The sequence below is a fragment of the Zonotrichia leucophrys genome, chromosome 3, assembly GCF_028769735.1.
Source record: "Zonotrichia leucophrys gambelii isolate GWCS_2022_RI chromosome 3, RI_Zleu_2.0, whole genome shotgun sequence".
NCBI classification, from domain to species: domain Eukaryota; kingdom Metazoa; phylum Chordata; class Aves; order Passeriformes; family Passerellidae; genus Zonotrichia; species Zonotrichia leucophrys.
The window spans coordinates 22,902,483-22,927,455 of NC_088172.1; the positions used below are offsets into that span (position 1 = coordinate 22,902,483).

Here is a 24,973-nt window from a genome sequence, read left to right on the forward strand (position 1 = left end):
AGAGATTCATTGCTGTCCTCTGAGGGTTTTAAACACAGGACTGGCCTATCAGTTGAAGTTGTAAGTATGACTCACTAATTTAGGTTTATATACAATGTAGAAACCAGTCATTTCTAACTACCACTATCTGTAACTATTTACATCTTCCAAATGCCAGTATATTCACAAGCATATGGGACTATTGCAGAACGCATGGTACACATCATGAGTTTTTAATGTCACTGAAGTCTTCAGTATTTCTTGTGATAGTTTCTGACATTAACATGTTGGCAGACCTCATCAAAACAAACAAACAAAGCAACAAAACAAACACACACACAACCCCCCCTGCCCTACCCCAAACTCCCAAAAAACCCCCTGGAAGATGGCTTTGAAAGCTAGATGGCAAAGAATTCTGCCTCAGATATTTAGCTCAAGTTAGTGTGTGGTGCTAGGAAAGGGTGTAAATGCTGAAAATGTATTAAGGAGAAAAGAATACATGGCAATGTGATACACTGGTAATGCTTTACTTTTGCCATGGCTGCATGCTAATGGTTTATTAAAGATCCCTGATTTATATTTTTGTAACTGTAAATAAAGTATATATTTAACTGCTATATTAGTTTCTGTATGCTTCTAAAAAAGCTTCAAGTATTTCAATAACAAAAATTTACCTTTGAAATAAGCTTTCAGTACTATATGTTGCTGTAGTACAGAAAATAACATACCCCTAATCCTGGTGTAGAGGGTTGATGCTGGCTGGATGCCAGACACCCACCAAAGCCAATCACTCACTCACTCACTCCCCTCTGCAACTGGACTCAGGAGAGAAAGTTTACAACAAAGGGTCATGGGTTGAGATAAGAACCAGGAAAGATCCCTTATCAAATACTGTCACAGGCAAAGCAGGCTTGAATGAGAGATACGAAGTTCACAAACTTCTCCCAGTGTGAGTCCATCCCATGAGCAACAGTTCTCTGATCTGCTGCAGCAGCTTCCCTCAGACTGCTGTGGCGTGGGTCACTCTTCCACAGAGTGCAGTCCTGCAAGGACAGGCTGCTCCAGCCTGGGAGCAGGGCTCCTCTCTCCACAGGCCTCCCACGGGCTCACAGCCTCCTCTCAGGCATCCAGCTGCTTTGGTGTGTGCTCCTCCACCGGCTGCAGGTGGATCCCCATGGGCTGCAGGGGCACAGCTGCTTTGCCATGGGCTGCAAGGCAATCCCAGCTTTGGTGCCTGGAGCACCTCCTGCCCCTCCTTCTGCACTGACTCTGGTGTCTGCAGGGCTGTTCTTCTCACATGTTCTTAACCCACTCTTTTCTGGCCCCAAATACACCTGTGCAACAACTTTTTTGTTTTGATTTCTTCTTAACTAGGTTATCACAGAGGCATTACCACCATTTCTGATCGACCATCAGGTTAGCTCCACATCCATCTTTGAGCCACCAGGTATTGGCTCTGCTGGACACTGAGGAAGCTTCTGGCAGCTTCTCATGGAAGCCACTCCTGTAGCTCACCCCCACCACCAAAATCGTGGCCACACAGATCCAATACACCTAGTTTATGCCTTTGTATTTTAACAAAGTAAAGAGGATGCTGGGCTGGATCCCAGAGGAGAGGTGTGTGTTTAAGCAGAGTAAGAATTCACCAACAAGTGAATGTTTAATGAGGCATGCCGACTCAGGTAATTTCCTTCACTTTCTGTGGTAGTTTTTTGACCTTCATCTTTTCCTATTCCTTTGTGCTACAATTGGTGTCTCAAATGGAATCTCTTCTCATTACATGTCCTTAAGTCTGAAGGTAATTTGGTTAAAGTAAATTCTGAAGTCAGGTGACAGCATTCATAGTAAGAGGAGAAGGAATTAGGGTCATTATCTCTGACTTTTGTTTTCTTGCTTTTTGTTTTATTTCAAACTACAGTGATGACAAATATTTTTCTTGACCAACCTGTCTGTGATAGAGGAGTGTCAGGGAAAGAAGAGGCACTCTGGCTTTTTATTTTCTTCTCTTTCCCTAGTGAACATCATTTTTCCCTTCTTGCTCCCCACTGGCTGAGTTACTTCACCCCTTTCAGCTGGAGCATGCTCGCCCTTTCTCTTCCCTTGCAGCTGTGCTACAGGCTTCTGTTGTCATAGTGACAGTAAGGAACTGATGGGCAAGGAAAATAAATAGAGAACAGCCCCAAAAAGCTCTTTAGATTGCAGAAAAAGGCCAACACTGTTATAATTACTGCCACCAAACAGTTTGGAAATCTTGACACTGCTGATTACTTTCACCTCCTTGTTTCATAATAAAAACATAATCAAGACCTAAGCTTTTGTAGTTAAGTCTTTCTGGAGCAGCAGGATAAAGTCATTATGGGGCTGGATGGAGAAAGGCAGAAGACAGCTGAGTCTCTGTCTGCAAGTGCCTCATGATTCTGAATCTTAGTTCCTCACGTGTTAGAGCAGGAAATTTAATCTTAGGTTTGTAGATCTTGGGATATTTCTGATCACATGATATTTTAGTTTTGGTTATCAGTTGTATAGTTGGTTGTGTGTAAAATTATAACCTCCACTGCTCTGCTATTGCTGCTATTGCCTATGAACCTGTTGGTATTGAACCACAGAAAAACATTGCTGTCCTTCATGTTAAGAGCCAAATATCCACTGACTGACAACACACTTACTGATTATTATGTGTGAGAAGGTGACCCTGGCTCATCCTCTTGCTGCGAAGGACCCATGTTACTCTTTCTAACAAGACTTGTTTCAATGCAGGATTTTCAATTTTCAAATTGAAAATAAAATCGGGAGCAGAGGAAGAGGAAAGCCTTTTGTTAGAATAGGAACTCTGCACTCATATTACCTGGTGTTTAAATACTCTGGACACTGTAAAAACAGAGAAAGTTTGTTTCTAGTATGAAGGGACTTAGTGTGGCTGGGTGGACAAGGAAAATTAAGACAGTAAAAAAAAAATTGTGTGTAGTATTAACCGTGTCTTTTCTTTTTCTTACACAGCTTTCTGCAAGTATTTTGTATGAGATAAGAAAATGCTGCTGTCTCATGTTCGAAGTCAAAATCAAGCCTACCTCATGATTTCATTTTATTGTTATTCTTTTTTTATAGCAGTAGTTGTAGTTTATGGTAACTTGTATGCATAACAGCCACACATTGATATAGCTTCCAGTAGGCTGTCTCCATTCAGCCTCCACTGGGGAAATTTCCTGATCTCATATCCTTTGCCTTTGAATACTGCCCTCTGCAAAGTTTACAGCCAGCAGTTTGAAAGTACTGAACAACCCTCAATACAAGTGTAACTTGTGCCAAGGAAGCTTTGAAAATCATCTTCCATCAATCGCCTATTCACAGTAGCTTTGCTAAATAATTTTGTTAGTTTCATTCTGTTTTCATTACCTTTTATCCCTGCAAACAGAAATTGGTTCATAAGTAGAGTTCAAATCACTAACAGAGCAAACTCTACCAGAGTTTCTGTAATGTAAACTGTTGGAGAGAAAGGAAGCCCCTGCCTTCACTGCAGGCTCAGGATTGTTCGGTATTACAGGCTGTGTGTTGCCCATGCCATGCATCAGCCTCACTCACCCTCTTTCCAGCCATCTGTGTAGGGCTGAAGAAAATGGATATTGCTGTAGCAAAAGACAGAAATACCAGTGTACCAAATCTATTGCCATAATCTAGCCAAAATGCAGTGCAGGCAATCTGAAGTGCATTCCAAGGATCCCCAGTTGCTTTGAGCAGCTCATGATTGAACGAAGCTGCTGCATCTCTGTACCAACAGTTCCATTTCCCAGCTGCATGGGCCGTGCCAGTTGTGGAGGAGGCATTAGGGCCAACAGGCAGTCTCTCCTGACAGAAAACAAATCCCTTCCAGCAGCTGCACCTCTGGCTCTATCCAGCTGATGGTGCTGTATCTCAGAGACTCCTCTCCTGGAATCTGAGTGTGCTCATCCTCTGGGCTGGTATAACCAGTACAGCTGTACTGACATGACTGGGCCTGCTGGTTTGCAGTGTGCTGAGCACTCAGCTCTGTAGGGGTGTAGGGGGGAGCAGGCCTTCACTCACCTGTGGGACACTGCCAGCATCTGACACTTCTTGATGCAGATACTTTAAACAGTGGCCTTGAACCTCTGGTCTTGGTGTAGCTGGTCTAATAACAGGTGAAGTTTTGTATTCTGCCTGTTTCTGTACTATTCCATGAGAACTGGGTGACCTTACTTTCTCAAAGCTCTTTGTTTCTGGGTGCATGGATGATGCTTGGAAAGGACTTACTTATATCTCACCAGACTAACTCTCTCCACATCTTGCTGTGGTGAGAGTAGGAGAGAATGCAGAAGCAGTTTCATGCAACTGTTTTTGCTTTATTGGGATGTTGATACCAGTTTTTTACCAATCTAATTGAATGAACACAAATAAAAGATTTCTTAAGTTGCTTTTTTAAAAAAAAGAATATTTAAAAGTTGAATTCATAAATGTTAGGAACTCTGAGAAAATGCAACATAAGCTAATTTTCTGATAAGTCCAACTTTAATGTGTGTAGAACAGGATGAAAAATAACACATGACCTGAAGTTCTGACGGCTAGAAAGGAATTCTGCCATTCAAATCTTTTTTAGTACATTACTCTCAGCAGATGGTGGTGGTGGTTTTGGAACAGGTCCAATATGTAACACTGAACTGGATATCAGCATCCTTGTACAGAAAATTGAATTTATTTTGTTAATTTTCTTTTCACCAGCAAATAGCCATTGCACTATCACGATGCCAGATATAATATTAGATAACACATTTGTTTTGGTAGCTTGAATAGTAGGTTAGCTAGATGCAAAAATCTGAAATATAATGGACCTGTAATGGTTGCCACACCTTAAGGAGAGCCTAACAAATAATAAAGATGCATCTTAATAAAAAAGATGCATCTTTAATGCACAATGAGCTTAATTCCTTTCATGCTTCTGTCTTAAATCCAACTTAAGTACTTATCTGGATGGCTTAAGTTTGCAGTGTGTCCATCAACCATTACAATCTTTTTACATTTAAGTTTGCACTCTATTTGAGTAGTATATCAGCATTTCTTGAGTACTTAGAAATTGGCACATCTTTTGTCAGTCTGGACAAATAAAGATCCCTGTTTTATTTTTTGGTCACTGTCTGAGGATGAGAAGTAAAAAGCTAATACTATCTACTGCATGTCTTCTCATATATAGAATGCTTTGTTATTCCCATTATGAAATAACATGTAAGATAAATTTCCAAAAATTACAAAGGCATGCAACACTGAATTGATAAAAAATACAGTTTGCTTGTAAAACTTTACAGAAAGTGGCTATTAACGAATACAGGAACTGTATATCTAGTTACTCAGCTAGCTTTCCAGAGGAAGCAGCAAATACAGTGAAGACATCTTAAGAGGAACTCAGTGTTCAAGTATGTCACATATTCTTTTCCAGCCTTCATTCAGTATACTAAAAACCTGAGTTTGTAACTGACAAATTTAGATCAGTTCTCCATTTAGACCAGGTAGCAGAATTAAATGTGCACCTTTATTAAGAGTCATTCCTCAGAGAATTGGACTTTATTGAATGCTCAGATCTAGGCACTTGTCATATCACAAGGTGTATGTAAAATAGTAATGATTCTGCTGTGGAAGCCCAAGCATATAAAGACATGAACAAAAGCCTGCATACAGTAATGTAGTTGATATTGAGCCAGTGCTGATTGATCAGCATAGAGAGGCAGCAACTGCTGCAGGCTCCAGGGCTGCTCTGCAGGTCTGTAACACTTCATACCCTGAACTGCTGCAGTACAGCACATTTGTGCATGGATCTGCTTTTTCTTTTTTTTTTTCCACCTCTTCACTGAAGCATATGAGAATACTCTACTAATCTGCTTGAATAATTAGAAGAGCAAGGCACCTAGTGATGTTACAGTAAGTGATAATAATAAAGTCTGTCTAAGATCAAACTTTCTGTTTGGAGAGCCTGTCTCTTTTTATGTGAACCCAGAAAGGGGAGTGAATATTATGGCAGCTTTTACACAGCATTTAAATACCTTAGCTGAACTATGGCATTTTTACTGAAAAGAACATAATGTCTATCCTTCTTTTTCATCTGCCAGAGAAAAGAGGTGATTGATTCTTTGTTCAGTACTTTGTATAGTATATAGATGAACACCGTAGAGGAGAGAAACACTAATATGTTACAGCTTCTTAAGAAATAAAAATACATAGCCTTAGCATAAGTGGGAAGACTTTAAGTAATAAACCAGGGATAGAGTTCTTCCATCTCAGGATATATATTTAATTTTGTCCTTTTTTGCCAGCTTTTCTTCTCCTGAGAAAAAATGCCAGGCTTTCTGGATATCCTTCTCCTTTGCAGCACTTGCTAATGAAAATGATGCATTTACCTCCATGTAGTGAGTTGACCCCGACTGGATTCCAGACACCCACCAAAGTCTCTCTCTCACTTCCCTCTGTACCTGGACAGGGGAGAGATAATACAACAAAGAATTCATGGGTTGAGATAGGTTCCAGAAGAGATCGTTTACCAAATACTGTCGCAGGCAAAACATCCTCAAAATCTGGGGATATTATTTGAGTTTATTATTAAAAAAAATCAGAGCAGAATAATGGGAAGTAAAAACAGACCTTAAAACACCTTCCCCCCACCTCTGCCTCCTTCCCAGCTCTTCTTCCTCTCCAGAGGAGAACAGGGACATGGGTAATGGGGGTTATGATCAGTTCATCACATGTATCTCCTGCTGCTCAGGAAGAGGAGTCCTTCCCCTGCTCCAGCATGGGGTTCCACCCACAGAAGATAGTTCTCCATTAACTTCTCCAATATGAGTCCATCTCATGGGTACCAGTTCTCTAGTACAGGGTGCAATCCTTCAAGGACAGGCTGCTCCAGGGTGGGCTCCTCTCTCCACAGCCCTGCAGGTCCCTGCCAGGACCCTGCTCCAGCACGGGCCTCCCACAGGGTCACAGCCTCCTCTCAGGCACCCCCTGCTCCAGTGTGGGTCTCCTCCATGGGCTGCAGGTGGATCTCTGCATCCCTGTGGATCCCCATGGGCTGCAGGGGCACAGCTGCCTCACCATGGGCTGCACCAGGGGCTGCAGGGGAAACTCAGCTCTGGAGCCTGGAGCACCTCCTGCCTCTCCTCCTGCACTGACCCTGCTTGGTGTCTGCAGGGCTGCTCCTCTCATGTTCTCACCTCACTACCTCTGGCTGCAATTACAACTGTGACTATGACTTTTTTTTTAAATTTTCCTTAGCTATGTTATCACAGAGGTGTTACCACCATTTCTGATTGGCCCAGTACATCCATCCTGGAGCTGTCTGGCATTGGTTCTGCTGGACATGGAGAAGCTTCTGGCAGCTGCTCCCAGAAGCCACCCCTGTAGCCCCTCCACTACCAAAGCCTGGCCATGCAAACCCAATACACTCCATTACTAACTATCTCTTGGGCTTTTCAAGTGTAATCAAATAATATTTAATTTATAATCTTGAATATGTATTGGTGGGTGGAGCCTTTAGTGCTAAAGATTGCACAGCTTTGGATGGAGATTCTTTTTTTCCCTCTGAAAGGGAAGAAGAATATATCAAGGAAACATGAAAGATTATCAAATACAATATGCAGTGTTTCCTTATTTCATATGTTATTTATGTGTGTGTGTTTCTGATTTCAAGTTGTAAATTAGTTTACTGATTGCATGAAATTTAGATGTATAAATCAGTAATCTCAAGGAAAAAATCTATTGCAGTATTTTGTTTGACATATATCTAGAAATCATAATAGTATAAAACATTCACTAATAATCAGACATGTTAGCATTTGAAATAATCTTCATATTTTGTTTAGTATAAAACCATATGTACTTTCATAGAGAGCTTCAGCGAAAGTTTTAGAGACAGTGTTGCATGTTCTTCTGGCAAAAGAACTTGTACATATGCAGAAAAACATCTAAGTAAAAGTATAATGATTAAATTATTAGAACATGTTCTCTAGTGACCTACAATGCTTTTCTTTTTTGCTCTCTGGCATTTTTATTCTATTAAATGTGTTCTTACAGTAATAAATAAATTCTATTAAATTGAAGTGCCTCTAGCAGTTATGTTACAAGCAGTATAAAATTCCATTGTGATTATATATCTGTTAGTTCAAATGTATTTACAAGGTTTTTATATTTCCCCTTTTTTATACCTTTTAATGGCAGTAATTTTGTACACTTTAACTCGCTTGCATTGAAGTGCTTAAGTTAAAAGCCAAGTAAATGGAAAACCCTGGATTATTTTGAGCTGTTTGCAGCCTATTCTCTGGCGATCTTCTGCCAACTTTTTGTGTCACCATACTTGTTAGTACAGTGGAAGTTCTCTCTACTGGCTACAGTGTAATTTAATGGCAGAAGTGAATCTTGTGTGACATCCTAATTAGCATGTATCTCCTTGTGGGGGTGAGTGAGTAATAAAATACCAGCTGTAGTCTCCCTTCAGGCTGCCCAGCCAGAGAAGTAGCCAACACCACCACAGAGCCAGGCATCTGCTGTCTCCATCCAGAGGGCCCCCATTCCCAGTCCTGCTTTCCCAGGTCAGTGCTCTGGCCCTTCTCTTCAGAGAACCTAAAGCCATTCCTGAGATTTATTGATCATTTCACCTGCTGCAAGATTTTTGTGAGCTCTTTAGTATTCCAGAATGAAAAAAATCCTGTGAACACACTGACTACAAAAGCCAAAATCCCAGGTTTTTGAGAAGACGGAAACCTGTACTGTGTGGCCTCTTGTCCCACTTGATGAAAGATTACTTTTATGAAGGGATCTGGAGTGGAATTGAGCAACCATTCCTTGTGATTTCAAACCCAGCATTCCAGTGAAACCATAAGAATCTTGAATTTGCTAATAAGATGTGCAGGTAGCTTGTAACCTTACTACAGACTTCTTGGACTTTCTTTTTGGTTTAAATAAGTGGATTTGGATCAGATCTGTTCTGCTTTCTTTTTGCTCTTCAGTGGTATATAAGAAAATGTTCCACTTGTTCATCATTTATTTTGCATATCCTTTGGAAAAAATCAAAACAGCTGAGCTGGGCATAAACCTCTTGATTTTTAGGATTTGTATAGAACATAGTGGATTGGTTTTGGTAAGTGTAGTTTGGTTGGGTTTTGATTTTAGAAAAACATTTTTTCATATACTAAATAGCCATTCAGGAGTCTTTATAAAACATAAATATTACTTTTCAAGGAGGCAGTTTTGGTAACCTGTACTGCACAGAAGATAGTCAGGTTGATACACATGCAATAACTTGTGCTGGATGTATAGCATGTGATACAGCCATGAGAGTATAGTAGTATAGTGTAAAAGCTGTTGGATAGTTTGCACAGATAGGAATAGCACCAATTATGTAATATATGTATATTGCTTACAGGAGCACACAGATCTCTTTAAATTTATCTTACCTGCTTAACTAGCCTGCATTGTCTATTCAGCTGTAAAAATTAGTGTGTTCTCGGGGTGGAAAAGAAAAGGCCAAGTGAAGCTATAGTCCGTGACTCCAGCAGAATATTTGCATTTACAATGAGATTTTTTTTTTCACCTTGTGTTTAGTAATTGATTAAAATTAGGGAAACTGTAACTGCTTCAGGAAATTGAAAAATTATTCTTAGTCCTATGTTCCTTGCATCTAAATCCAGAATCTTTACTTTATCTAGCTGACTTCCAATACTGGGGGCACGCTTGTGCCAGAATCCTACGAGAAGACTCTTACTTGTCCTGTACAAGTTAAATGAAGAAACTTTTATTTTACATTTTCTTGTTTAAATAAAATTATGCATGATGCATATAATCAGGCTCTGAATATAAAAAGTGTCAGAAAATTTTCTGTGATGTACTAGCTGTTTTGTGGAAAAGTGAAATATGACAGTAACTTAGGAGTTGGACTTGATGATCCTTGTGGATCCCTTCCAAGTCAGGGTATTCTGTGATATCATTTAGCCTAGAGAGGGACTTCCTGACCCAGACTTATTCCTCTCTTGTAATAAAGAGAGGAATAAGAAATATTAAATATTTCTTATCTGCTGCTCAGTATTTCATTCAGGAAGAACATCCTGCCTAAAAGTCAGCATTCTATGGTTAAAGTTAGATGCTTGTGGCAGGGTAAGCTCTCTTTGGGAGAACCCTTTTATTCCTACCCCAAAGGAATGGCATTTTACACCAACAAGGAAATTTATTTGCATCCCAACTGGATTACATCAGCCAGCTCATGAAAGTGAGAGATTCATTTAGTAATGAACGGCTAAGTGCATCAAAGACAAAGGATGTGTGCATATCCATAGGATATTATGGGTAGTCTGTGTTTGACAGCTGTTGATGCCTGAGTTCTATCATGTTGGAAAGAAAATTTAAACCAACTTTGTAGAGGTGGTAGGTAGTGTACCTAGTAAAGATGAAAAGCATTCACCTCACACTAATCTGTATTAGGGGTACAGTGTGTGATGGAAAAAACTGTGTTCTGCAAGCAGATGAGAGATTTTAAAATTTGTATGAAATCCAAAGTAAAGGCAGATGAACGCATTTTCCTTTATCATATCAGAATTATTTCACAGATCATGTCATATATCTGAAGATGAGTAACAATGTCTCTCTTATTTGCAAGGGATGATAATATTCTTCAATGAATTGCAGACCAGCTCTTATTTTTCAACAACTTAAAGGGGAACTAAAAATAACCTAACACTTTACTAAGATTAATAGACAAGTTGTTTTGCTCCTGTTGCCATTTAAAGTTTTTTTGTTTGTTTTTTTTTTTTTTTTACTTTTGGGAAGCAGTGCAAGAAATCCTGGAAGTGATAGAGAGTGATCCATATTATCCTGGTAACATTCTACTGTGCCCAGAAATAGGTGGTTTAATAATGTAAAGATGGTGTACAATGGATTCAATACTTAGGAAAGTAGAATATGCATACTATGTGATCTCTTGTTGAGAACATGTGTCAAAATTATTTCAGTCACTTTGCAAACATTTATTTTTGTAATGGATTCTTTCATCTGGGTTTTGTGGGTTTTTTAAAATCTTATTATTATGAATAATCAGATGTTTATGTCATATTTTAGTCTTTGAAAATATGTAGCTGCTTAGTACAGAAATCAGGATGGAGCCTTTAGGAGATGAGGAGAGACCCACTGAGAAGGAATAACTTCAGAGAATGTGAGTGACACACAGGTGTAGAGGAGTGATGGCCAAGGAAGAGACCTGAGGTCTGCTGAGAACAGTGAGAACCCAGGCTTCAGAGGGACATTCCCTAGGGACCCAGAGAGCACTGTGCAAACTGTTCTGCAGCTCTGGTATCTGGTGTGCTGAACTGAGAACAAGCCTAGAAGAGGATTGATGTATGAGGATGCAGTGGCAAGGTGGAGATGAGGTTATGTATGTGTAGTTTTGTTTCAACTTTCCTTATTTTGAGTTTTCTCTACCCCAACTTTCCTTATTTTGAGTTTTTACTGAAAAGAAATCAGTTGTTTTAGTGTCTGTTACAATACAACCTAGCTTTCCTACTAAAAAGTTGGTTTAAAGTATTCAGTATGGAAAAAAGAGTTGGAGCAGATTTGTTCTTGACATGCAGTCAAGGGCAAACCTGCATACCAAGGAGGACTGTGGCACCAGGTTCACATCTATTACAGACTGACAGATTACCAAATTACAAGCTGTTCTGGATTTTTCCCTCTGGTGCCACTCCTTTTTCCAGCATACTTGCCTGCATGTTTATATGTATGATTAGTTCAACATAGATCTCTATTACTTACTGTTTCAATATACAATTAATTTAGAATGTGATTAATGAAAGTAAGCTTAATCCTTGTCCTAAAACATCCCTATTTTTACAAAGCTGCTTGGAAACTGTGTAAGTAAATTTAATTCAAATCTAGTTTAAGATCCAAAGATAAATGGATGAAGGAAATAGTTAAAAATAAAATGTGGAAGTTCTGCATTCTTTCAGACTTCCAGAGTGTTTTGAAATAGGATTTAACTGGAAGAACCATGTAATAAATTGCAGTTGTGGCAGCTCTTTCATATACAGGGTTAAATATAATTGTTTATTAGGTGCTTTGTTAAAAGTTAAGAAATACTACAAAATATTGCAAAAAATAGAATTGAGGTGTAAACTGAAATATTGAGGTGATAACTGACATAAGTTGGGAGGTTGCTGCTGAGTATCTTAATTTTGCTGGGTCAGTGGCTATGTACTATTTTGTAGCTCTTCTGTGCTAAAGATTGTACTTTAGTTTCTATCTGCTCTTAGATGCTGTTCTATCACAGGAGAAAACTACATTTCTGTTTTCCAGTAGATAAGCTGTTTTTCCAGTATTTCCCATTTTCCAGTCTGTATTCCTACACTCTTAATAACATCTAAACATTTTGTGCTGTTTTAGTTGGTATATTTGGAAAGAACATTTTAAATGCTGCACAGGATTTTAAAATTGCAATGTTTCTTATAATTTCTGGTGTTATTCTGAGCAAAGGGAGAGCTTTGGATTATTTAAACTAAACATTGGTTGAAAACCATCTCTGGGAAAAAAGACTTTGAAGAAAACTCTGAACGTGTGTTTGTGCCCTGAAAATTAGAAGAAAGAACAAATATTTAAAATAGAAATGTGACATTAGGTAATTAAAATGTTTCCAGTTTTTTAGTGTAAATTTTACAAATCTCCCCCTCCCATTCATAGTGGTGCTATCTGTTCTAATACAGAGCTGTAATCTTATTTAGCCAAAGACTAAGAGGATTTCTCTATTTAGTAGCAATTAGTCTTTGTGGCTGAGCATTTCTGATTTACAAGCCTTCAAAACACTTACTGGTTGTCATTGAATCTCTCTTTTTTCTTGTATGTGAGTATGCTTAGCTTTGTGATTTTACTCTATTTTCCTCACTGAGTCAACATAATTTTTAGTGGTTTTGGGGACCACAACTGAGCCCATTTGGGAAGTGCTGTATGTGCCTCTGAATAATGGTGACTGAGTCTGATTGTTTGCACATCACCCCAAAATCCCAAAATGACTGAATATAGAGAGTTTGAAAAGGATCACTAAAAGATCAAAATATTTGCTTTTGTTTAAAAATTCATCATTGAATGGTACAGAATTTGTATCAGAAAAAATACTTCTGTCTAAGAAATACTGGGAGCCTCATCAAGTATAGCTTTCTGTATAAAGTGACATAAGGCCCAAAACATTACTGTTAAAATTAATTTATGCATTAAAATAGTTTCATATATCTCCTGTATGCCTTAGATCAGTGTGTGTGTGTGGACTGAGTGTACATACCAAAAAGCAAAGCAAGCTTAGATTATTTCATCATGTATCCAGCTGGGATTGGGAACGCTCACTGCTGAAAGATGAGAGAAGCAGCAGAGAGCGCAATAATGGGATCTTCAGTTTCTCCCTTACTGTCTCATCAGGATCTTGTGAAAAGTTTCAGATTTTAGACACAGTCAATAAAATAACCAAGACATTGGTTAGTGGAGCTGTGAGAGGAAATGATACCCTTGACTTTATCCTGTGTAGAGTTTGGTTCACAAGAGGCACATCACAACAGCAACCATTGGGTTCAGCATGCTGGAAAAACAACAGGAAACAAACAGCAATCCACAACAATTCAAGAAGGAAGACTACACAAAAATAAAGATACTTACTAAAAAGAACCCTAAAAAGGTCAGCTAAGAGAAGGAAGTTGTACCAGGTGGTATGGAAGCTACTTAAGGACACCATATGGGATATTCAAGGCCAGCGCCCACCACCTGTCATGACAGGCTTGAGAAAAAGCAAGAGAAAGACAGCAGAGGCAGACAACAGAGTAAAGGAAGTTGTTAGAAAGTAGTAGGTGTCTTTTTAAAAACTGAATTCACACCCAGATGATGTATTAAACATATTTAAATGTAAGAATGTGGTGAGACAGGCGAAGGAGTGTTCGAGCAAATGCTATATAGAATTAAAACTAAGTAGGTCTTACTTTTGAGGCATCAGGAGCAATGTGTCTGCCACTCTTTTGAACCAGTGATCTTGTGTAGAATGAGTAGTTAGAGAGGCCTGTTTCAGGGAAGTTAAATAAATCTTTTGCATTGATGTTAGCTGTGGAAAAAATACTATGGAGAATCCCATGATGCGGCACTTCTTCTTGGCTTTTCTGAAAGGATATGTGAAGTTGAAGTTATTTAATGGTTGTGCAACAAAATAAATTCATAAAATAAAATCACAAGTACCAAATTTTATTCACCTAAACTTTTTAAAAGAATTTAAGGGAAAAAATTGCCCGTATTACTGACAATGATGCGTAGCTACATGCTTTTCAAATTGCCTTGTGGTCAGAGACTTTGAGGTTAGATAGAGTGAAGCCAGTTTTTTAAAACAGTTCTTAAATCATCCAGGGAACTGCAAGCCTGTTATCCTGTTGGTTTTTTAGGCAGTTCAGCACAAATTGTGATTCAAAATAATATTTGTGGATGCTTGATAACCTGTGATCTGAATGGGACAGATAAACAGAAGGTTTGCAAAGAGGAAGTATGCAAACATTTTAAAGACATAGGAAATATATGGATAAGGATCGTGCTACAGATGATGTGGTTTCCTTGAGTTTCCACCAAGCTTTTGATAAAGCCCCTCTCCAAAGGTGGTGCATAGACATAACATGAAAGATGAAGCCTCAGAATAGATAAGTAGATGAAGAGAATGCAGCAGTTCTCAAAACAGAGGCTTGTGTTCAATAGATGGTCAGGCAAGAAGAATCAAGTGATATCAGAAGGTTTCCTGATGGCTACATGGATATCGACTGCACCAAAGGCTAGAGTTCAGTGCAGAATAATTCCAGATTGAGTGATTTGTCAAAAATGACAGATGAAATACATCTTAGACAGTTGTCAAGTGATGTACTTCAGAAAAAATAACCAGTCAAAATTCACCTGCAAAATGGTGAGCTCAGAACTGACTGTTACCAAGCAGTAGTAACAAGTAACAATACAATGAATAACCATGAAAACAACATTTTAGCACTCAGCGGCAATCAAAAAGCAAAATTATGGCAATTATTAGGGTAAAAAGTGCAAAAGAAAAGCCATTATTGTACCTCTGTGTAAGTCCAGAGTTCATATTTTCTTGAATGCAGTGTATGTAGTGTTTGGTACAGGATACAGAAGTAGGTAGTTGTTTGATATGACCAAGTATGGTTTGTCCTCTGGCAGGAATTTGATTTAACTTATGAATAAGAGAAATTTATCTGTATATACAGTGAGGTGAACATTTATGATTGAAGACTTATGCAGAAAGTGGTATCTGCCTTTAGCTGATTATTGTCATTAGCATTAATAGGATTTGCTTAAAATCCAGGAGGTAATACTCCTTTGTGGTAGGCAGCACTTATGCAACATTTGCCAGTTTTATGTGAATTCTTGATTTGTCAGCACACAAACATAGTATGAATGAAAAAATAAAAGACAGTCCCTATCCTAAACAGCTTCCAGTCTTTTGCAGTTTTCTACAACAAGTGTTGCGCATTAATAGAAGTTCTAAAATTTTTAAATGAGTTTTCTTTCTCTGATTTCAAATTATTTGAAGCAGTTTCCCCAAAAAGAGTAAAAAAATAGTAACACCATTTTGTGTCCCTGAGATCTTTCCAGTATTGCTGTTATTCTAATGAGCCATTCCATTTTATTGCATTCACCAGGCACAGCTTTTCACTCTTGGTCAAATTGCAGCTACAAATATCTTAATTGACACTAAAAATAACATTCTGGTTTTGCCTTACAATATCCTAAACCAAAATTAAACTCCTCTGCTTTGACTACATGGTACACCATGGAAGGTTCACCCAGTGTCAAGGAGAAGTAAAGAGCTTAAACTGGATGAAAAATCAGAAGGGCATACATCCTGTTTCATCTAAAAAAGAAACCAACCCAAAGCCAAAAAGCCAAAACCCAACAGAATTACAGAATTACCATGAATTACCATGAGCAGCATCCACACAGCCAACTGTGGGACTTGAGCAGGAGAGCCAGCTGCCATACTTGAGTAATGATGAGCCCATTATACGGATTCCTAAAGCTGAGTGGATATTCTTTGACTGTGTTTTCCTCAGTATGCTTTACATATTTTTTTTTCTCTTTTATTTTTTCCCTGTTCTATTATTGTTCTTATAATATTCAGGGGCCTGATTTTAAAATACCCATAGCATTCAAAAGTCCTAGCTTATTCTCATAGGCAAACTTCATTTGGCATATTGTGGAACTTCATATCCCTTAGACTTGCAGACAGCTAAATAATCAGCCTCCCATTTTTCACTGTCTTATAGGATGCTGTCTCACAATGTTTCCATCTGTCATTGTCTGAGGGAACTGAAATAGTAAAGATAAACTCAAGGAAGCTTATATTTTCCATCATGGAGTTGCCAGCAGTGTGTTCATGCTGATGGTTAGTCTGGTCAGGAGAAAGTCAGCTGTTGCTCTTAGCCTGTGTTAAGCTTTGTATTTAATCTCATTGTGCTGCTCTGATGATGAATACAGAGTAACTTCCTAATATAATAGAACTCAATAAAAGTTAGCTTTTTGGTTGTCTTCCTATCAATATTTTTTAATATTTTTCATTGTTTTCTGTTTTTCTTTGAAGATAGAAACTGGCTGCACTGACTTTTCATTATCACAGTTCAGTAAGCTGTATGTATAAACACAGTCCTCTTATTTAATTTAAAGTCTACTTTTTATGTATTTGTACCTCTGTTCTGTTATAGAAACATGAGTTTGAATGGAGAAAACATTTAAATCTTTCAGACAAGATAAGATGGGCTGTTAGAAAATTACTTTTTCTTTTAGTGCTAACATACATTCTGAGGCTGCTTATCTCTACTTCCATATCATGCTGTCAGTCAGGGTAGTGTGACTGTGCACCTGCATGGTAAACCGCATCCAAAAAGAAATCTATGCCAAAAAAAAAGAACTCTGAACAGTTCTTGAGGAAGAGGTTCTTACCAAGGCTGACAGAAATGCCTATGAAATTGTTCCTGGAAAATGTGTATGGGCAATCCACCTGGAAGACACTCTGCTCAGTCTGAAGGAGCGCCCAAGTGCAGACTAAACAGGTTAGAGTCAATTGCTCCTGGATAATTGGATTATGTGATCAATTAAGCAACTTGTGGGGCAGAGGTAGGTCTTAGGAGGAAGAGAGGTGACAGACCAATATGGAACAGGAGAGAAATCATCAGCTCTTGTGGAATTAGAGCAAGCTGTAGCTATAGTTGTGGCCAGAGTTAGTGTGGCTCAAAAGCTATTCCTATCGTTGTTGCTTAAGTACTTACTCAACATACTGAGATTGCTTGCATGGTGTATATTCCCTGAATTTTTTTAGAATTGCACAGCTTTGACATAACAAATCTTTTCTGTCAGTGGGAAAAATTATTAGAACCAAATTTGTATCTATTGGAATTTTATCAGGCCTCCCATACTGGCTTGAAATGTAGAGAAAAGTTCAAAAGTTGGGTCTTGTTTTGGGCTTTTTATAAAGCAGTGGGTTTTGGTAATTAGTAAAAATCATCTGATGAGCAGACTCATGTTAAGAAACAACTTCCTTTGTACCAATATTTCCTGTAGAAGAGACTGATTCTTCTCAGGTGTTGCAAGCATCTAGTCAGAGCTCATCATGTTGATTTCCTTTGTGGTTAGTGGAAGAGGGGAGAGAGATGATGTCCTACAGATTGCATTTCCATCCCTGCTGGTTTAGGATGGGATAAACTGCTCTCTGAAGAAGAAAGTGTCTTTTGGGTTATCAGAGGGAGCACAGGTCTAAGTATGCGCCAAGTATTTTCAGGCAGCTAAAGCTGTGGGAGGCGAATCCCACTGAATATGTCATTTGTTAAGGTCATTGTGTGGGCTGTGACATAAACTTTATGGTGTATGTTTCTTGTATAGCTTTCATTTATATTTTAGCATGGCTGTTGTAATCAGGTAGCCTTGCTGGTTATATGAACGAGCAGTTCTCTTGGCTCCTCTGGATGCCACGTGCATGGGAAATCTGTAGCAAACTGTACCATTAGTGGGGAAAAAAAAGGTTTTACTTTCTTCTATTAGCTTGTGAAACAGCTCAGATATCACCTTGTTTTCACATGAGGAGGCAGAAATTAAGTCTATTTTTTTACTCTTTCAAGTTTAATCATACAAATCTTCTTGGAGTTTCTTCCTCTGCTAACTTCTAAGAGAGTCCTTCTTTTGCCTGCCAAAACCTTACTGTTCTGGAATTATGCTAAGAAACACAGCATTACAAGCTTGAACAGTACAATAATAGCTTTGGAATATTTTTCCTGTTATTTTCCATCTCTTTTCTTATGTATGCAAACAAGGTATTAGCTGTTGTGATCACTGATACCAACTGAGCAAATGTTTTCATTGAGCCTTCCATGCTGATGCACAGGTATGGCTTTTGTTTTTCCTGAGCTGATAACAGCTCACTTTACCCCACCAGCGAGCTGCTCAAATTAATCCCTTTTGTGTGCATTGCTTTGCATTCATAAGCATCTAATTGTATTTGTTCCTGATGTTGAATCACTGGTAACTCCCACACATGGAACAGTAGATACTACACAGATGCTAGAATACAGGGCAAAGAATAACCAAAACTGCTAAAGGATTGCCACTCTAGCTCCTCAAGAGAACTAGGCAGAGTCTTGTATTTGTCTCCTGTGTTGGAGGAAAGTCAGCATAGTTCTGGCTTCCTTTCAGCCAGGCATTTCTCTTAATACCTACTCATGAGAAGACTATATTCATTCTGCCTTTTGACAGCTTCACTGTAGTCTCTTCCGACCTTCTGCTGTCCTGAGCTACTGAGGATAAGGAAACTTTTGGATTTGACTCAAAACATTGGCTGTCTTAAGCCCCACCCTGGCTTCTGCCTTGGTTTTTTTCCAAGTGATCTCAAACTAAGGAAGGGTGCTTGGCTGCACACCATGCTGTGGTTTCACTGAGATTTGAGGGTCTCAGATGCTTAGAGAACAAGTTAGGCTGCTTTGCTGAGAGCATAGATTAGTAGTGTTATTAGCAAACAGTGCTGTTCAGGTCAACAGAGGGCTGAGAAATTTTGCAAAACAATGTATATATATATATATATATATTTGCAATGAAATTCACCTATTTTAACACAAATACTTCCATGAAAATCCAAATTAGATCTTAAGCTGAAACATGATGTTTTGTTTATAGCATCTTTCACCATTCATATCTGCCTTAGTTCTGATATTTTATGCCTTCAGGATGACACAGACGTTATTTTTCCCACATCCCATATGTCCAAATCACATATAAAGATATTTAGCTCAAATACCATGGGTGCGAAACATTCCACACTGTGGGTCCAGGGTGACGTTTGCCGTGTCTTTAATGTGCTGTGGTGTTCAATTACAATACAGCAAATTTATTTTTATGCAGCCTTCTTCATTGAAAGTATGGAAAACTGCTTTGCAATGAGTCATCTGACAGCTAAAGAACTAAAAGTCTGTAGTGATATTTAAAGAGAAAGTGGCTCAGAGATGACAGAGTTCAAGACAGAAAAAGAAACAGAAATTAAAGAGAGGGCCTCCAACCATGGAGAAAATAGCGACAAAGACTGGTTAGGAGGAGGAGTGATGAGAAAGCCAAACATGCTGAGAATGTCTGAGACAGTTCAGAAGATTATGCATATCATTCTGAAATAAGCATTAGGCTTCAGAGGTCTCTCCTGTATCACACCAGCCTTAGCCAAGCAAGGTTGCTTTGACCCTAAGAGAATGGTGTAAATCCAGATAAATAACAGTACTAGTCTCAGGGCATTGTAAGGAATTTAGGAGCATTCAGGTAGGGGTTGAGGGAAGGATTAATGTCTTTACTTTCTAGAGCAAAACATTAGAATATGGTGTTTTCACCTTGACTGAATGCCATGCACCCACCAAAGCCATTCTGTTACTGTCCTCAGCTGGACAGGAGATAGAAGATATTACTAAAGGTTCACAAGGGCAGGGAGAGATCACTCAGTGATTACTGTCATGGGCAAAACAGACTCAACTTGGGGAAACTAATTGAATTTATTACCAATAAAAATTAGAGCAGGATAGGAAAAAGTAAAATCAAGTCTTAAAAGCACCTTTCTGTTCTCCCCCCAATCTTCCCAGGCTAAACTTTATTCCCAGTTCTCTACCTCCTCCCCACCAGCAGCATAGGGAGATGGGGAATGCGGGTTTCAGACTTTTCATCTCCTCAGGGAAAGGAGTCCTTCTCCTTCTGTAGCATGGGGTCCAGCCCTTGGGAGACACTCCTCCAGCATGAGTCCTTTCCATGGACTGCAGCTCTTCATGAACTGCTCCAGCGTGGCTCCTTTCCCACAGCATGCACTCCTTCAGGCTCGGTTTGGGTCCTCTGGGGGGGTCACACTCCTGCCAGCAAGCCTGCTCCAGTGTGGGCTCCCATCACCACAGGACCACAGATCCTGCCAGGAGCCTGCTCCAGCGTGGCTTCCAGTGAGGTCACAGCCTCCCTCAGGCTTGCACTTGCTCAAGTGGAGGGTCCTCACAAGAGGATCTCTGCTCCACCATGAACTTCCATGGGCTGCAGGGGCACAGCTGCTTCACCGTGGTCTTCACCACACACTGCAGGAGAATCTGCTCTGGCATCTGGAGCATCCTTCTCCACTGACCTTGGTGTCTGCAGAGTTGTTTGACTCGCATATTCTCACTCTTCTCTAGTTGTAATTGCATCTGCACAATAACTTTTCCCCCTTCTTTAACTATGTGTTACATATATATATAAATGGATAACTGTGTTACCCCAGAGGCATTGCTGCCATCACTGATGTCTCGGCCTTGGTCAGCAGCAGGTCCATCTTGGAGCTGGCTGACATTGGCTCTGCTGGACATGGGGGAGGCTTCTAGCAACTCTTCACTCAAGTCACCACTGTAGCCCCTGTGACCAAAATCTTGGCATGCAAACTCAATACATAAAAGAAAACTGGAATTCTGCAATCCATGTTGTTTAAATGTGCGAGGATTTTGTTAGATCATGAATGAGGGAAGTCCAGTTAGTTAGACAGCAATTATTATAGACATGAATATGGACTTCAGCAGCAGTGCACTCAGAGGCAGGATAGTTTTTTTGCTTCTGGCCATTTCTTCCTTGGCTAGTGCTAAAGGGGCTAATTGTCAGAAGTGAGTGTGGGGGAGGAAAAATCAGTTCAGGGTCTGAGATTACTTTAAAACTTTGTGTATAGGGTTAAGATCTGAGTAAAGAAGTGCAAAAGCTGTCTTGAGGAGCAAGAGGGACTTATTTCCTGTAACATCTGACTATCAAATTTTGAAGAATTTGATAGTAAGGAAATGATAATATAGCAAGGGAACAACAGAACCAAGGCGGGCTGTTAAAGAAATTAGAGATTACTTGCCAAGGTCACTGTTGCCTTGCATGCTTTTCCTATAAAGTTGATGTCCAAAACTGAGCTAGCAGTAAGATATCCCAAAGGAGGAGAATGTTCAAGGAGGAGAAAAGAGATGAGTCAGAAATAATGCCTGCTGTTTTTAGAGCACAGCACTGTCATGAATGGATATCATCAATATAAACACTATCATCTTTGATTGTAAATTATGTACATTCTTCTTGTCTTCTTGGTCAAGTCTACCAGCTTGTGGTGTGGGACTCTTTGGGAAGCTCTCTCAGGTCATGTCACCCAGTCTGCCCCAGTCTGCCCATACTGGCTTTTTGCTCTGGGCATTCTGTTGACCTCACTCTGTATAGAACTGTATTATCTGCCTTAAGAAAATAAATGGGATGTAAAGTATGTAGCATGAAGGAGAATACAGTCTTTATTGAAAGCAGAAGGGAAAAAAGCATGTCTTTTTAATGCATTCAGAAAAGTTGACTTTGACATTGTAGTACTGAAAGACATTGTAAGCATAAAAGTAAGGTTAGAGCCACTCAGGTGTCCCAGAATTTGAAGGGTGTCATATTTCATTGTATGCAGTTCTAAAATGCTTATTACAGATCTTCTTATTTACAGCTCTCATGTCTCTTTTGAATCCGCAGAAGAGGAATATCAAGGGCAAACCAAGAGAAGGCGCATTCGAAGGAAGAAACAAAAGAGCAGTTCACAAATCTCTAGTAATTTCCTTGGAGAACAAACAGATTTGGGAATGCAAGAGACTGTTGTTCAAGATAATTTACAGCTGCAGCAAACAGACGGTCCCAAAATAAGCAAAAACAAGAAGAGGAAAATGAAAAAGAAGCGACAGAAAGAAAAAAAGAGAGCAGCTGGCTTAGTAACAAAAACTACCAGCGTGGATTTTACATATCAGCCTGACAAAAGCAACAAAGAAGAAGCAGCAGGCTTAAAAGACATAGGTGAAAAGGCAGATAGCATTCTGGACTTCCTGCAGGCAACACAACAAATTTATTTTACTGACAGTATGTACCACTCTTTCTCCTTTCTTTTTATGAGTATTACCACACAGGGGAAAATGGATATGCATTTATTACCGCTATAAAATGGGACAAATCTACTAAAGAAGTGTCTCTCTTGAAGAGAGGCATGTGAGAAGAAGTAAGGCATGTGAGTACCTAGTATTTGTCCCACTTTCTGGTCTGCACATGAATATGCAAGAATTCATATCAATAGAAAAAACCTGTGGTCCTCTGTCTTTAAAAATATACATGATGTTCCTTGCTCTTCTCCTAAACATTCAAATGCACTTGGGGCAAGTGATTAAAATTCTTTTTCCCCTCTGCAAGCAACCATCCAGAAGGATTAGTTGCTTTCAGAGAACTTCAAATAAGAACTTCAATTGCTACCCTAAACTACTTTCATACTTAGTATCTCTGAACCAATCTAGTTTTCTGAATGCTCTGTGTCTCAGGAGATCTATTTGAATTCTATAAGGAAATATAGACAGACAGCATGTACAGGAACAGGGAAGATACTATTGGCACTAGGAATTATATTAACATAAAATGCTTGTGAACAAGTTGAATGGGAGCTGATGCTCAATGCACATTCCCTAGTACTTTTAAAAGAATTGCATGGATTTATCCCTAATGGCCTATCCAATGTTCATTGGTCACTGTGGAGCTGAATGGAGAATATTAAATAGCTTACCTACCTGTATTAGTCCATCTTGAGGCAGAGCTATCAGCTTCTAGTACCATAAAATTCATCTTTTGGTTACAGAATTACTGTAAAGACCTTGTTAAGATGACATCAGGGATTTCATGTTAACTTTTTCAAGATTTATACATAGAATTTTCTTTGCTTAATGTTAAATTTTCCTGCCGCATCAGGTCTTCACACTAATCCTAGCATTTGAAATCTATCCTACTTTCTGGCTAAGGTATTTCCATCACCAAAATTAACAATTTTACTACTTCACCATATGGCTAAGTAAATGCAAGCTAAGCTACTTTCATTTGCTGTAGTGGAACTCCACAGTGACCAAGCAAGACTGCAAATTCTTCAAGTTCTGCTGTTAATACATGACCCAGAACAGAAACCTGATGAGTTGTCCCCAGCTGTGTTGCATGTTGATTTTTAAGAAAGAGTGTTGTTGAACTGCCAGCTTTCCTGCAAGTCAAGTTCAGATTTTGGTAATTTTTGGCAGACTGACTGGCTGTAGTTTCAAACCAGCAGATTGGAGTGTTGAGCCAGTGAGGACCTTGGAATCTACAAAGGAGAATTCTTAGTAGAAAGGAATTTCATCTGCAGATGAGATATGACATCTATAAATCAGAGTGACTAACTTTCTTGTTAGGCAAATCCCAGTTTATATATAGATCTGGCATTATGCTGTTTGCCTTTTCTAGTTTAATGACTTTAACACTCCCTATTTTTTTTTAGATAAAATTGGAAGCCATTGCTTTTAGGTGCATTTTCAAATGGTCACATTGGATTACACTTCTAGTACATGCATTAAAAATCTGAATGGGGAAAATTCTGTACTTCTCAGGTGTCTTGCTGTAAAAAAACAACACATTGCTGGGATGAAAGAGTGAGTTTATGATTTAGTACTGTATAAACAATTGTATTGGGTGTGGCTGTGCTGGAGCTCGTTGTGCACAGCAGCCCTCAAAGTGCTTTGGAAAGGCATTGAAACACACCAGAGTGTTGGTTACTGCTGGGCAGTGCTGGCAGCTTATCTCTCCAACATTTCCCTCCATCAAGGGGCTGGGAATGGGCAAGATCCTGGGAGGGGATGCAACCAGGCCAGCTGATCCAAATTAGCCAAAGGGATATTCCATACCAGATGACATCAGCTCAGATATAAAAGCTAAGGGAGGGAGGAAGAACAGGGGTGTTTGTTCTTTTACAGTATTGGCCTTCTAGAGCAGCCGCTACATGGGCTGAAGCCATGCTTCCCAGGAAGTGGCTGAATATCACTTGCTGGTAAAAAATAGAGAATAACCCTTTCTTCCTCTTTAATTTTGTGTCTACAAACATTTGCTAGGTTTGGTTGGATTTTTTGTGGTTTGGGGCTTTTTAGCAAACTGCCTTATCTCAACCTATGAGCTGATTTTCATCTCGTTTTCTCTGCCCTGTCCTGTAGCCACATTTCTCTTCACAGAGAAAAGCCAGACACAATTCTTCCCAAGAATATTTCTGGGATTCACATTCTTTGAACCTTAGAGAAAGGAAAACAATTCTTATCATTTGCTGGGCCTGTGATTGTGCAAAAGTAGAATGCAACATGGAGATTTTTTACCCAAAGTCATGATGTTTTGTTTCCTTGGCTGATCAGGGCCAAGAGTGTGTTTGTCGGGACTGTCGGGTGACAGTCACAGGATTCAGTGCAATGTGAGCAGTTGAGTGCTTGGCAGATTCAGTTTTGGATAATAAAGTAATTAATTAACCTCCTGATATCCATGGAGTCAGATGCATCATTCTCTGCCCTCATCGGGGCCATCACAGCATTGCTATACTGTCCCACTGGGCAGGGAAGTGATGGAGCCTCTTGATGGGCACCTGGCATCCAGCAAA

At 39.3% G+C, this 24,973-nt stretch overlaps 1 protein-coding gene across 1 annotated transcript in view; it reads left to right on the forward strand.

Moving 5' to 3' along the window:
- The window catches only part of ERICH1 (glutamate rich 1), a 74,152-nt gene that overhangs the window by 43,363 nt on the left and 5,816 nt on the right, over window positions 1–24,973 (forward strand). Inside the window, exon 4 of the mRNA XM_064710126.1 lies at window positions 22,036–22,413. Within this exon, the coding sequence (XP_064566196.1) occupies window positions 22,036–22,413 (378 nt within the window). The remainder of the gene's footprint in view (window positions 1–22,035; window positions 22,414–24,973) is intronic.